The sequence below is a fragment of the Protopterus annectens genome, chromosome 8.part0, assembly GCF_019279795.1.
Source record: "Protopterus annectens isolate FY-2018-M chromosome 8.part0, PAN1.0, whole genome shotgun sequence".
Classification (NCBI taxonomy): Eukaryota; Metazoa; Chordata; order Ceratodontiformes; family Protopteridae; genus Protopterus; species Protopterus annectens.
Window position 1 is genome coordinate 1,103,002,624 of NC_056741.1, and position 15,481 is coordinate 1,103,018,104.

General features: G+C 39.1%; 1 protein-coding gene across 2 annotated transcripts in view; it reads right to left on the bottom strand.

Annotated features, from left to right (window-relative positions):
* SELENBP1 (selenium binding protein 1) overlaps positions 1-15,481 on the bottom strand; it is a 376,594-nt gene that overhangs the window by 199,819 nt on the left and 161,294 nt on the right. For both annotated transcript variants that reach the window (XM_044080630.1, XM_044080631.1), the window contains exons 4-5: positions 2,418-2,530; positions 1,172-1,357 (exon numbers count right to left, since the gene is read on the bottom strand). In XM_044080630.1, coding sequence (XP_043936565.1) covers positions 1,172-1,357; positions 2,418-2,530 — 299 coding nt within the window. The remainder of the gene's footprint in view (positions 1-1,171; positions 1,358-2,417; positions 2,531-15,481) is intronic.

A 15,481-nucleotide genomic window follows, 5' to 3' on the forward strand; every position in this document is an offset into this window, starting at 1 on the left:
ATGTGATGCTTGTTTTGACAAGTTAGTCATAAAATACGTCATCAATATGACATATTAAAATACAAATATGGTACAATGGATAAATGCTAAATTAATACATTAACTCTGCTTTTGACACCTTGAGAGTATACTTGTTGGGACTGTGATTTATCAAAGTCATATTTTCCTTGCATATGGTAATTCTAGGGAATATGTATGACTATTTTGAGGACACTGTAGATGCAAGTAAATGTGAATGATTTAATGGTGTGAAACACTGGCTGGGAAGTGTGAGTAGGATGACTAAATGTGTGGAGGTGTAGAATATGCAGTGTTAGAAAGAGCAGAGGAAGGAGTTTTTCTGTAATGTGTCAGTTTGTATGTATACAAGCTATCACCACCAGACCGGTCACAGTTACTATGCCTTCAGAAACAATTCTTGGAATTGTTCAGTCTTTCAAATATTTGAGAAGTTTCCTAGACAGTTTTTCCTTCTACCTCCACAGTGATGCAGTAATCTCTCCACAAAACAAAAAAAAAAGTCGCATCTTTGCTAAATGTTTGCTAAACGGCTTTCAAATTCCTTTGATAATAAAGCTCACCACACCTTAGTAAAGAGGTCCTAATTAACTACACATAGCCTCTCTTCCTTTTCACCTGTGTGAAACCATGTCAAATCAGACCAGAGTCCAAACTTCAATGAGCAAATTCTGGGTCTCTTTCCAAGCAAAGCAATGTCCATATCCTACAAGCCAAAACAAACTGTCTGTCTATGTCTGGGTACAGTGATGGGGTGGCACAGTGGATAGCATTGTCACTTCACAGCAAGAGGTGCCCTGTTCAATTCTTGGCCGACGTGCCTTCTGTGTAGGGTAAGCATGTCCTCCCTGTGTTAAAAGTGGGTTTCCTCTGGGTGCTCCAGTTTCCTCCCACATTCCAAAGACATGAAGTAGGTGAAATGAGCACACTAAATTGGCCATAGCTGCGAGTGTGCATGTGTGTGTGTGTGTGTGTGTAGTGTGGAAGAACTAGCACAGAAGGGCTAGCCACCCTGCAGTGTAAATATTGGCTTTAGATGATTATCACTGCTGAAGTTGCACCCCCAACTCCATGTGCAAACATGGGAAAAAGGGTTGTGGATGGATGGCTGGATCTATTTGTCTAAGTGAAGTGTATAAAACAGATCTCTCACCTTATGAATTCTGGGAGCCCTGCAGTTGTGCCCCACATCTATAATGTAAATGCGTGAGGAGTACAATGATGGCAGGATCAGTTTATCGCGTTTCTTACAGGCATCTGCGTAGCAGCTACTGCAAGCATTCCATCCGGAGTGATGTAGTTCATCCCCCACATGCAGCATTGGCAGACGATGAATAACCTAAAATAGAGAACAGCTTTAGTCACTTCATAATATTGCGTATAAAAAAGTACTAAGCATTAATGTCCAGGAATGTAATTTTCTGTCATAGTTAGTGTGTCTATGAGCTTTGTAAAACACGGTACCTTTCAGGAGGAGGCCCTTAATACCTTTTTCTCCATGGGGCAGGCACCTCCTCTGCTTAGGCACTTGCACTGTCTGGCATTTTAAGTATCTACTTCATGCACCTGAAGCAATATGAATAAAAAAAGGTAGTGCTTTTAATTATTCAAAGAAAGAAAGCTCCTTCTGCTTGGGATGGTGTAAGGTTTTGTTAACTTTAACAGTTACTGTATTACATTACAAGTACCTGCTTTTTTACATCATCAATGATAAAAAGACAGCTCAGGGGTACTAAATATACTTTATTAAAAGGTTTAGCAACAAGCAAGTTTTCATGTCCTAAAACATTTCACTACCTGTGAAAGATATGCTGATGTCCAACATTTACATATGTAAATGCAGAAATATGTACATGAATTTAAACTATTAATATGATGCCATTTAGGAAGTGCCATTTCCACGTCTTCTCACAGGGAAAACCAGCAAGAGCCAATTAAAAAGCAGTAGTGCAAGAACAATCACAGCATTTAAATAACTTCTGTGTAAGCGTTATATACAAGTGCAGAGGTTGACTGACATGTGGGTATTACATTAAAGCAAGAACTAGTTTACATATTTTAAGAACAGCTTGGATGTTTATTATGGGGACAACTGTTTTGGCATATTGGCAGGCCCTATGAGCATTACTGGTGTGCTTGACATATTTGTATGTGTGTATATATTTTCACTTATGTCATTCTTTTAACCGAGGAATCGAGCTCCAAGATGGCGCCATCACTCAATTCTTATCACCAGTGTTATGGCTGATTACCCAAAATCATTCCTGCCAAAGCTGAGATGTTTACATCATTCACTAGCCTAATAACTACTATTTAAGAGGTTGCTAGACTAACATGTAGATAGCAGCCAGTTTACAGTTACTGGAAAAGTAGAATTGATAAAAAAGCAAAAAACGCACCTGAGAATATGTCCGGGACTTGGGGTCTACATCAACAGTGGCCAAGTAGTCAGGACCTTCTGTTCCAGTATTCCTACGGATGCAGGGAAGGTAGACAATCTCCTCTCGTGGACCTACACAATTATAATATACAAGAATGCAATCCAGTTACATATCACAAGATCCATTTCATATGTAGTCTATAACAAAACATGTTCCCACATTTAAGCGGGACAACAACAGAGCAGTGTTAGCAAGTAAAACATTGTAAGATGTATTTTTTAGATGTGGTATGTAATTTTTAAAAAGAAATCTGAAATTCTATCCTTATCATCAGACAACAAATCAATATATCCAGATTCAAATATGTCTGAAACCAACAAATATACTTGGCTCTGTTCTTGTGCCACCCCCCCCACGGCTAGACTATCCTAGCACTTACACACCTAGATTACCCCTATATACCTCAACAATGCAAATTATCAATGTAAATTTCCTACTGTCTTCTATCCTTTTGCCCTTACTGCCCCTTCTATTGTCTATTCTCGTCACCAGACAAGTTTTTCCCTCCAGCAATTCCAGCGCAGACACATTACCTTCTACAACTACCTCATCTTCACTAAAGCTTTCGTTTTCTCTGCATCTAACAAATGAACACATTACTCACCTTCTCTCTGCTTTGTACTCTTATCTCCTCCTTTCTGCTTTCTACTCATATCTCCTAAACTCTCCGAGATCTGAGTAAAAGGAATATTTTCAATCTTACATTCTGCAAACTCACAGTAACTTTTTGTCAGTTAATCCCAATACAGAAGTAACCAAATACTAAAGAAAGATGAAAACACATCCAAAGGTTAGAGGTAACTATTTTCTGAGGCTTAGAGGATTAGTAGCACAAGCAGAGTTAATGTTAACCCCAACTATATGATATCCTGTTGAAAAATAACTCCCCAAAATCTGCTTAGAAGAACTGAGTGCACTGGATGCACTACTCAGGAACAAGTACAGTGCATCAAAAAGATAAAAGTTGCAAAGAACATCAATTGGCACTCCATGTAGTGTTGAAACTTACGGACATAGGTCTGTGATAACAGAACAGGAGAAAGATCGCAGCTTACTATTTGAGTTGCTTGATATGGAGAAGTTTCAGGTGGGTCAGGATTTTCTGGACCAGCTTTGGATCACATGTAGTGTTTCATTCATGGACACCATTTCACCAAATGAGCAGTATGGCTCTGGGTCTCAGCCATCCAAGAGAAAAACAGTAAAGTAGTCCAAACAGCACACTAACTAATCTGGGGAAGCATACACAAAATCACACACTATTCCTGTCCTGAATTAATTCTGAAATATGATTGGTTAAGCTGGTAATGCACTCTGGACTGGACCACTTTCATGTTTTCTGCTTTTAAGCAGCTCTGAGTGTTGCCCCATGGAGATGCAACTGGAAGATAAACATACAGCCTGCTGAATGGATTATGAATACTACTTTGGTATGTTTAACATGCTTTTTTAAACTAGATGCATGTTGACTTTCAGTTCTTTTAACAAGTATATATCACTTAATGGTGCCAGGGGCAAAAGAATGACTGGGTAACTTGGCCACTATATTAAATCAATCCCTTAGAAAAGGGCAATGAATAAAAACTGGCAATGAGGTAGATGACCATTAAGAAACTGACAAGTCTCTTTTTCCCTCCGTCTGATTATACATCCCTTCCTAGTTCTCCCCTCCGTCTGATTATACATCCCTTCCTAGTTCTCCCCTCCGTCTGATTATACATCCCTTCCTAGTTCTCCCCTCCGTCTGATTATACATCCCTTCCTAGTTCTCCCTCCGTCTGATTATACATCCCTTCCTAGTTCTCCCCTCCGTCTGATTATACACCCCTTCCTAGTTCTCCCCTCCGTCTGATTATACACCCCTTCCTAGTTCTCCCCTCCGTCTGATTATACATCCCTTCCTAGTTCTCCCCTCCGTCTGATTATACATCCCTTCCTAGTTCTCCCCTCCGTCTGATTATACATCCCTTCCTAGTTCTCCCCTTAAGGCACTGTAAACATTTCAGTAAAGTATGGGTTGAAAAAAAGGAAAACAGCGACAGCCAAAGAGGAATCTGATGAAGTCAATAAAGCAAAAAAGTAGATAAATAGATTCATGACAGAACGTTAGCTTATTAGTAATTATTTTATTATTAGCAGTACTATATGTATGCATGTCAGTTCAAAAAGCTGTGTTCTGCTTGGAGAAACAGGAATTTCAAGCAAGTACAGTCAGAACATTAATAAAATTAAACTTCTGAAAGGGAGTAAGGTGTGGAAGTACTTAAGAAACATTGTGACTGAGTTTAGTCAAATGGCAGAATAGAAAAACATGGAAAAAGTGCAAGAAAGTGAACTGTGAGTAAATGGTACTTCAGAGATGGCAGAGATGGTCAGACTTTGACACAGATATAGATTTACACTGTTTACGGTCACAAAGGCAAATGCAGCTAGCTAGATTTAATGATTACCTAAACAAACTAAATATTGCAAATGAAACATTCTCAAGGGCATTATTTTTTTACATATGGCAAGGTGAAATGCCTACAGAATATACATGACCGTGTTAGATGAGGCTGCTGCAAACACTTCAAGACAAGGAGACAAATGCTTTATATCCAAGGAAAACAAATTTTCAGCATGCACAACTTTGGAAATGTAGCACAGGACAGTCAAGAGTCAGATGTACTGTGTAAGACTGAATGTTTTACTGGTTTATGTACAGAGATTAAAACACACAACAGAGGACACATAATTAGGAGAAAACATTAGCTGATGCCGACATTACACCTGAGCATTTACTAGATTATGCAAGATCACTAGCAAAGTAGGTGGTATGGATTTTTACACCCAGCTAATTTGTGACTAGGAACTTTCACTGGCACTCCATCCATTGGTTTCCTGAAAGCTCCCAAGAGATACTTTTCATTTGCAGGAGGTTTTAACTCTTAAAGAAACAAGGGGGGGGGGCATGTAAGCATCATTTGACAAATACTCCAGTCGCACTTTGGTGAGTATAGTGCCCAGGTTCTCAGTTATCCAACATCCTCATCTACATCAGATGGAGAGTTGTCACATTTTACTGCTCATCCTTGTAAATAACTATGGTGTTCGTGAGGATTATCAAACTCTTAGAGTATGCTATGGATTTCGGTACAAAGTGAGGATACCTCCTCATTTATTGCTCAAGTAGTAGAGTAAGGACCTCTCTTCACGAGTTCACAGAATTCAATGTTAGCTCAATACTGACCAGCCCAAATGCATTAATACTGGATGATTTCAACATCCTAGTTCATGGGGACCCTTTGGCTCTTTTAAAGAAATTAATGTCTATTATGAATTGATTTGAGTTTGTTTCGGTTGTTAATTCTGCCACCTACTTACATGGGCATATTTTGGACATGGTCTTTCAGCTTGGTGTTTCCACAGTTGATCTAGCAGTTGAACTAGCCACTTAGATTACTTCCTCATTATATTTTCTGGTCAACCTAAAATGGGTAGAGTACTCTAATCTAGGGGTGTTCAATGCAGAAATTTTAGCCTGTTTAGCCAGACTTTGTATATCCTCTCTTGCATGGTCTTAGAGAAGTGCATTGAAGTCAGTCCAGATTAACTTGTTAAGGTTTATTATAATACCCTGACATATATGTTGGACTTTCTTGCCCAATACCACATATTCTCAATCTACTTCTTTTTCCTACAGAAGTAGTGGTATGATTTTTAGCTCTGTACCACGAGAGGCTGGACTGACACTTCATAAACATTGTTTATAGCCAAAAGTTCATAGTCTTTGTACCGCGGGCCCCCTTGACTGTGGGCAAAGTCTTAAGCAGAGAGAGAGAGAGAGAGAGAGAGACACCCGCTCATCTTCTCAAACACAAACACAGACTTTATTATCTATCAATTGAGGAACATGAAAAAAAAATCTCTATTTGTCCCAGGAGATTTCTACTGTGGTAGACTGAACATCTATTTTCTTCTGGGTACTTTGGAGTCTGTGCATCCCAATTCACCTCTGATGAATGTGAATTAGCTACTTGGTTTATTTATTTTTTGCAGTGAATTATCTGATCAGATATACCATCCAGCTCACATCATAGATTATGCAGTGATCAAGCAGAAGGAATGATCATCTAAAGATGAGATGAGTTTTCTCTGCCAGTCTACCTGGACTTCATTTCTTTGTCTCTAGCATGAGCCACAGTACATGTGGACCTGGCCCATGCTAATCCAGATGTGTTATTTTCTGCATGGATGTGCAGGGTCCTGTCTTGTATCTGATTATATTTTAATCATTAGATTAATGTTTATTTTCAGAACCCTTGACTACCCCTAATTTTAAAAAGACACTTTTAGTTTCTGAATGTTTAGAAAATGATTCTGCTTCGAACCTTCCTTTTATTAGTAAACTTTGGTAGAAAGTAGTCAACTTGCAGCTCCATGATCTAGGTCATTCTGGCACATAGCACTGAGGCAGTCCTCACTAGGATTTTTATTCACCTCCAAAGGGCCCCAAGGTCACTGCTACTACTGGATCTGGTCTTTCTTAATTCTTATCAGCCTTTAGCGTGGTTCACCATGAAATTGTCTTGAACATTTAAGTCATTAATGTGGTGCCCAAGATGAAAGGACCAGATTTAAAAAAGCCTACACTAAGTGTATACTAAGTGCACACGATATGTATTCAAGAACATTTTATCACATTTTTTGTACTTTCTAGTCACTAAGAAAAATTATACTAAGTGTACATAACCTTTTGAATCCCTGTCAATATGTAAAGCTGCAAGAATATCAGTAGGAAAACTAAAATTAGGGGGAAGAAGAAGCGGTAAGTTATGTCTATGCTATCTGTTCACTCAGAACAGTGTACACTTAGTTTAGGTCTTTGACTCCCAGGGTAGTCTTAAATTGGTTTACCTCCTACCTTTATGGTCAATTACAAATCGTGTCTATGAAGTAATTTCATAGTTTTGTAACCCCTGTCTGTGGTGTAACACAATATTTTCATTTGGATCCTTTTCTGTTCACTGTCTATAGCTTGCTTTGCTTTTAAGTGAACTACTGGTTTGCTGATGATACACCACACATCTCCTTCTCTCAGGTTTCTATGTCATTCAAATTTCTTAGTAGACAATTTGGAGTTAATCTGCCACTGGATGATTTATGTCCACTTTCTCTATGACCGACGTCCAATTTCACAAACAAGCAAGTGTTCAATCACAGATGATCAAAAAACAACTATCCATAAATGGAAACTGGACAGCAAAAATGTTGTTTGTCCAGGCTTCACCCCCACATTCTCCTTACTTATATAAACTAACTACATGAATCACAACCACAGACAGAGGAGAAGAGAGGAGAAATACCCTACAATGATGTACACAGTAGCTAGATTAACTGTAGTCTCGCAGTCACACTATACAAGACAGGAGACATGATCAGGAAAAAGTAGATTCAGTGAACCAGTTATGAGAAAATCACCTAACCAACAGGCCATTGATCACTCATATAGTAACACCTGTAACTGGCTCAACTTAGTCACTTTTTCAGAAGAATGTGACAGCAATAAATGTCACACTACAGGAGTTTAACACTCCAGTCCTGAACCCCGTTGTCATTTATGGTGGAACAATCTGTGCTCCATGTCCAAGAGGAGTAAACTTGAGAGGATCCTGGATGACAGACTAACACTGAAGGACTATGTGTTAACAGTTATTAGCTCTTCTTGCCTCTTTATGAAGCATTCCTCAGCAATGCTACCTTTGTGAAGCACCTTATTTCACCTGAAAACCCAACTGTTGTCGTTCATTCCATGGTTTCTTCTTACTTGAATTACTGCAACTCCTTGCACCTAGGGCTTCCAGATTAAGAAAATGACCACTGATCACTGGTGCAGAGGTACATGGCCTGGCTTCTTACTGATATCCCTTATTACCAACCTTATTACACTAGTTCTGCAGGAGTTTGCATTGGCTGCCTTTTTCAGTATTGTATCATCTTTTAATATTTAGGATATGGTCTGCTTAGGTTTACAGGCCAGAGGTCGCCACTATCCAAAAGAGATACTGGTGCCTTAGCATACTATCTCCTGTACCCACCACTTTGCCACTTTGGAACTATTACTAGTTTCAAGGGTGTGTTTTGAACCTTTGGATATATATTCCTTTGCCTTCCAAGCTCCATTCGTTTGCGTATTACTATTTCAGTGGCTTTAGGACTCCCCAACATTAAATACCTTCAAGAGGTCTCAGAAGATATGCTGTTGAGTTCAGTTTTCAGTTCTTGGCATTCTTTACTTCATTGCTTTCTTTGAACAGTTTTTGTAAATAATGCTTCTTATACTGCAGTGCTGATCTGATTTTAAGTGATATCTGTTAAACAGTGCTATGTTACCAAATGGACATGAACTTGAATGGGGAACTTCTTATAGGCAAAGAGAAATTAAAACAGTAAAGCAAAGACTGTTAATGAGATAAAACAAATACCAGTGCAGGCACAAAAGAGAAACTGTTTTAGAAACTATAGTAACAAAACCAGCAAAATGTAGATTTGGTTAGAAAGACTGAAACAAGTAACTTCTACAGATACAGTGTGAAAAACTATTCACACACGTCAGAAATCCTAACAAATTGTAAAATATGAGTAATCTGTAAACAAGCAAACCATTTCTGCAGGTGCAAATGAAAAAGTTATTTTTGAAAAAGAATGAATGAAAGAAAGACACTAAACTGTTACAAGACAAAAAAGACAGCAGATGGTAATGTGAGAAAAGTTGAACAGGTCAAAACATATTTCAGTGCATCAGACAGGATCAAAGAAACTTACAATTCAGATAGCTTTAAAGTGACAGTTTTGATTTTTATACTTTTATGTATGGCATGCACAGTAAATAAATTTAATCCAGATGCAAGGCTAGAAATGACAGCTTCCTTACAGAATCAGAAAATAAGAATGTTAGATTCAGGAATCTCAATTAATACTGTGAACTATATTTTCAAGAAAGAGAAAAAAACAGCTAAAGCTAATAAAGACAATAAACAAGATATCTGCATAAAATTCAAATTCACTTCCAATGAAAGGCTGTTTACATTGTACAATGTAATTAGACAAGCAAAATGTCATGTACCATTAAGGAACGGCTGTTGAATCCTGCACTACCCCACAGCAGACATTAGGTGTACTGTATAAACCAAAACAGAGGCAGATTAACCGAAGGAAAACCAAGTTTGTGATTGTCATTGAATAAAATGAGCTGTTTGAAGACGCTAGTACATTAGAAATTAAGGCGTACCCCATACAGACTATTCAGCCACAAAAAAGGATTACATTTCATCCAAGATAAAAAGTGGAGGATTAATTTAAAAGGTTATAAAAGCATGACATAATTACTGTGGCCAATACCTTGAGGTCCCCATATTGTGATACCCACTGAAACCCAAAAAGTTGAAATGAGGTGAGGATATGCAAAGATATGAGACGAGCTAATCAGGTCATGCAGATACAGAAACATTTCACACCAACAGTAAATGACAGTCATTGATCTGACTAAAGGCACTGCCAACAGCAGAGCAGACCTCAAATCAGGTTACCAAAAGCTTGAGTTCCATCCTAAAACCAGATTTAAACTTACTTTCTCTCCGCACTGGTCATACAAGATAGAAGGAACTCATATTAATTTCCAATTCTGCAAAAGAAACCTTCCAGTTCAGAATGAGATCCAATGTACACCAGGTGCTACAAACTTCGGTGACAGCAAGAGCAGGACAGGGCATGATAAAACGTTACACATACTTGGCAGACAGAAAGACTGTTGCTTTACCTTAAATACAGACAGGTGTGCATCTGAGCAAGGTAAACTCAAGTTTTATGCTTTTATCTTTTCTCATCAATATATGTTATCGGATCCTATCAAGATCAAAGCACTTCCTTATCCTGTTTCTCCTAAGAATGCCAAGGATGCCAAGAGTTTGATTAGTGTGACAAACTATAATGCCAGTTCCATAAAAGGCTACTGCCTCGCTGAGCAAAATAATGTGACCCTACGTGGACTGACAGACTTCAGAAAGCTTTAGCTTAGATGATTCAGAACTTGGGTTCTGAAATAGTAATAACCCTTTTCAACCATAACTGTGGGACACTTTTAGAAGCAGAGTCAGGTGTTCAGGGACAAAGTACAGTACCGTCACAAAAAGCTTTGGATAGTTGTAATAAAAGCAGATCGACTTTATTCTGATAAACATGCTAGATAAAGAGTGTGAGCAGAGGTTATTAGTGCTGGATGGATACCTACATTCACTGGGGAGCTTTGCCCCATCTTTGCCCATGCAGGTTTCCTTTAACTCCTTAAGATCCATCTAAGGACCGAGAATATGATCTCATGTTTCACGAAAGCTATTCGTCTGGTATTTCATAGCTATGTTACTTTTGATTTGTTGCCCATTTTGATTTATACACAGGGAAAGAAATGTTTTAATATTCCACAAAATGCCTATAACTGCAAGAAAGACAGAGATCCTTGTTACCCATTGTACCCTTTTGAGACGAAAAAAGAATCAACCCATTTATATCGACTCCTGTGTTTTGTTGTAAAAAGCATGTAATAATATGAGCTCATGGAACAGGCTAGTTAAGGAATTTTTAATGTACCACCAAGACAACAGTTCTTATGCTAGTATATTTACAGATTTGGTGGTGTGGGAGCAGATGAGGGTTGACCCTGCAAAATACTGCTTTTTGCTATAGTCTAGTATAAATGATTTATAATGTTAACTGCAGGTTTTTGATAGTTGGAGCTTTAAGTAATGCAGGTTCAATGATTATCCACAGATTTGAAAGAAAAGCAAGTAGGCACAGAAATTCTACTTTATCCTTGGCAGCTTTTTTTTTAAGTAATCATGGAGTTTCGATCATAGCCTTCCCTGAAATAGATGGAAGAGGTAGTTGCCCTATGTTATAGGTGTTATTGTACTTTATGTCAATGACCCGAAGATAATTTCATGGAATATTAATGGGACGAATAACACTGTTAAAATAAGTAGATTTTAGCAGCTTTAGTGGTGCTGCGGTAACGTTGTCGCCTCACAGCAAGACGTTGTCCCGTTCGATTCTCAGCTAGAGCATCTTCTGTGTGGAGGCATACATGAATGGGCATGCCTTTGTTGAAGGTTGTGCATCAGGGCTGGTAATTCGTCATGTAAAAATCCACTACCAAACGTTAGCGGACCGGAGTTCCGCTGTGGTGACCCCTAACCCCATAAGCTGAAAGGCACAACAACAGACCGACTCCACCAGCCCAGGCATTACCACTTTCTAATTCCAGTGGGCCCTTGGACATTATCCATTCCTCGGGTGTTTCTGAGACTGTTTAAAATTAATGTTAACCATAAGGAAGGTTTGAACAACCTACTTGATACTCTAAACCAGTTAATCCAGCATCTTACTAATGTTTCACAAACAGTAAAGGATCGGCAATGAGTGGATGAATTCCCTGACTAGACTTTAAAATTACTACTATTTCACCAGTGACTATTAATCATGACAATATTTTACCAGTGCCCACTGCTAATGAGAGTGTGAATACTAGACCTGACTTGAAAGAGGGGCTTAACCAATCATTTTCAATATCTGGAGTAAGAGATGAAGATAACATCAGGACATAAGAATTTGGATGAACAGCTCCACCTTTTTGAAAAGGAACTTGGGAAATTTTAAGTCTTTGCAACTTGACAATGCATTTCTTCATGACAGCAATAAAAATAAAAGAATCACAAAATGTTTGAGAATTTGTATGTTGCGAATGATGTCATGAAGGGTTCTGTTGTGCACCAGGATTTGGGTGATGTTTTCAACTGGACTGGGTTTGAGTTAATGTCTGTCCTTATGTGACAGAACAGAAGAATTATGGGTAAGTTAACCCTTGAGATTAAGTCACAGGAGGAATCTATTACTATAGATTTATTATTTAATAATGTTCATGTTAAGTTTAATATTATTTTTAACAAAACTGATGACAAATCTAAGACCATTCATGAAAGAAAATGTAGAAAACGATTACGTGACTGAAAAAAACTATGATGTGGGGCATGCTTATTCTTTGCCAAACAAAAAGGCTTTTGATGGTATGAAAAAGTGTGGTAAGGACAAAGCGTTTTTAGTGACCATTCCCATGTTTAGAATGAGTCCTGAGTTTTAGATCAAGGTACATGAATCAATACTAACAATTATTTTGAGTATCCTCCTTTAAGACACTCCAAATGTTTAGAAGGGAGGAAACACAGTGCCATGGAATCTTCAGAAACTTGCCACCAATAGAAACAGGGTCAGAATACAAACAAGATGACAGAGAGAGAGGAAAGTGAATGATTTGGCGACAATGCTGAAAGATATTGTTAATATTTTTGACAATTTAAAAATGTTTAATTATAGTGACAAACAAGTGACAGACATGTATGCCAATTCATTTTGCAAGGGTTTTGCATTTGTGCCTGCACAGAAAACTAATATTGTAGACTTACTTATAGAATTATGGTTGTTTCTGAGGAAAAACAATTTACAATTATTATACGAGGATGATGTGGTTGATGATGATTTGATTTCCAGCCTTCAACATAGGAGCACTTTTCAACCCCCCACTAATCTGATTTTGAATTATTTTGTATTACTGTGTTAAGCTGATTTAGATAGCTTAGATTCATCTAATAAGCTTAGATTTTACAACTTAATGATTGAAGAGAATAAACTGCTCAATGATCTTATGCCCAACCACAAGGTGCATATTATGAGGCTAGATAAGGGAGGGGCAGTTGTACTCATGGATACAATTATTTATGTACAAAACCTTTTAGATATTCTTTTGGATGGTGGCACTTACAGAGTTGTTTCAAAGTATGAGATTAACATTGAATTTAATGTTATTAGGTTCATAGGTTCATACTAGGCTATCTGCCCTAGGGCATTTATAAGCCTAGCCAGAATGTGTTTGGCTTTCGCCACCCATTTTAAATTTATTTTGCTATGCCCTTTTTCGAGGTTAGTATACTGTGCCTCTGTCTAACAGTGACACAGAAGTGATACCCGGGGTAAACCTACGATCTCCCATCCACTCATCAAGATTCCTCTTGAAGAGAGTCAATGAGGGACTCTGCCTAACCTGGACTGGGATTTTATTCCAGAGTGAAGGGAGCCTCTGGGTTATGAATCTGTCCCTCCAGCATGTCCTATTTATTTCAGTGCTGAGATCCAAGTCTCTCGAGCGCGTAGCTCAATGGGATTTGGATTTTCTGAGGTGCAGCATGTCCATTAATTCCGGGTTGGACATGGCTTTATACGTCAGGCACAGATCGCCTCTGAACAGGCGGTATGCCACTGAGTAGAGCTGGAGTTTCTTTAACCGGGCAGCATATGGCATCTGTTTGAGCCCTTTGATCCTCTTGGTGAGGAACTTTTGGGGTCTTTCCAGTTGCTGCAGGTGTCTGGTAAGGTACATCCCAAAAGGGGCATTGTACTCAATTATGGGCCTGATGAGGGATGAGTAACGAGGTAAGATGACCTCCCCTTATCTAGATGTGAATCCCTTCATGATTAGGTGGGCTATATAAAATGTTTTTATAACCACTTTGGCCACGTGGTTGTCAAATGAGAGATTGCTATCAACTTGGGTCCCCAGGTCCCTAATAACTTCTTCTGTACTTAATGGATTACCACCTATGTGGTAATTTGTGGGCACTTTGTTTTTGCCAAAGGGGATGACTATACACTTTTTGGCATTTAGCTTGAGGCCATGGCTCTGTCACCAGTTGTCTGTTTCTAAGAGGCCCTTTTGGAGGATGCTTGTGTCGGCTGGAGAGTCGATTATGGCGCCCAGTTTGCAGTCATCTGCGAACTTGGTCAGCCACAGTCCTTCCGTGTTGGCCTGTACCTCTGAGAAATATATACCGAACAAGAGAGGTCCCAGGACTGAGCCTTGTGGGACACCACTTATAACTGGTTTGGAGTCTGACATGGCTCCAGCAATTCTAACCATGTGGGTTCTGTCCTTGAGCCAGTTTGCAATCCATCTAGTGACATAGGGTTTATATTTAAGCTGGTGAGCTTATCTATAATGCCCGAGTGGGGTATTGTATCGAAGGCTTTTGCGAGGTCCAGGTAGGCTGTGTGGACCACCTTCCCCTCGTCAATGGCCTTGGTGACTGTTTCAAAGAAATCAACCAGGTTTAAGAGGTAGGATCTGCCCTTAACAAAGCTGAACTGGGTAGGATCCAGTGTCTGTAGGTCCCCAATATCTTTATTTATGAGGTCCATGATGATCCTTTCCATAGCTTTGCAGACCAAGCTAGTCAGGCTTATGGGGCGATAGTTTCCAGGATCCGTTGAGGCACCACCTTTATGGAGTGGGACCACTGTTGCTGTACGCCACTCTTTGGGCACATATCCTGTAGTAAGGCTGAGATTGAACAGTAGTTTTATGTTTGGGTTTAGCTCTTCTTGGAGTTCATGTAGGACGCAGCCGGGACACCGCCTGGTCCCATTGATGCTGTGTTTTTGCTTTGGAGAGGTGGCTCTTACCTGAGCATCTGAGATGTCAGGGGCAGCACTCTGCTGGGATAGATATTTGCCCTTTTGGTGGGAGTTTGCACTGAACCTGTCAGCTAGGATGTTGGCAATGTCTGTGGGTTCAGTGTATTTTTTGTCATTTTGGACTAATTCTGAGCATATCTGGGAATTACCACCCAGGTTCCTAACATAACTAAAGAAAGCCTTGTGATTATCCTTAATGTCCTGTGCAATTTTTCTCTCGAAGCTGGCCTTAGACAATTTTATGAGTGCCCGTAATTTTTTTGCTAATACTGATCAGTGATGCCTTCCCTTTTTGGGATTTTGCTCTATCATTTACTAGCTTCCTCCTTCTATTGTATAGTTTGTTTATGGCTGGGGTCCACCAGACAGGACGTCTGCCTTTGGAGGATTGGGTCTTGGTTTTATTTGGGATCGCATGATCCATGCATTCCTGAAGGTGTTCATAGAATGCGTTTATAAAGGATTCT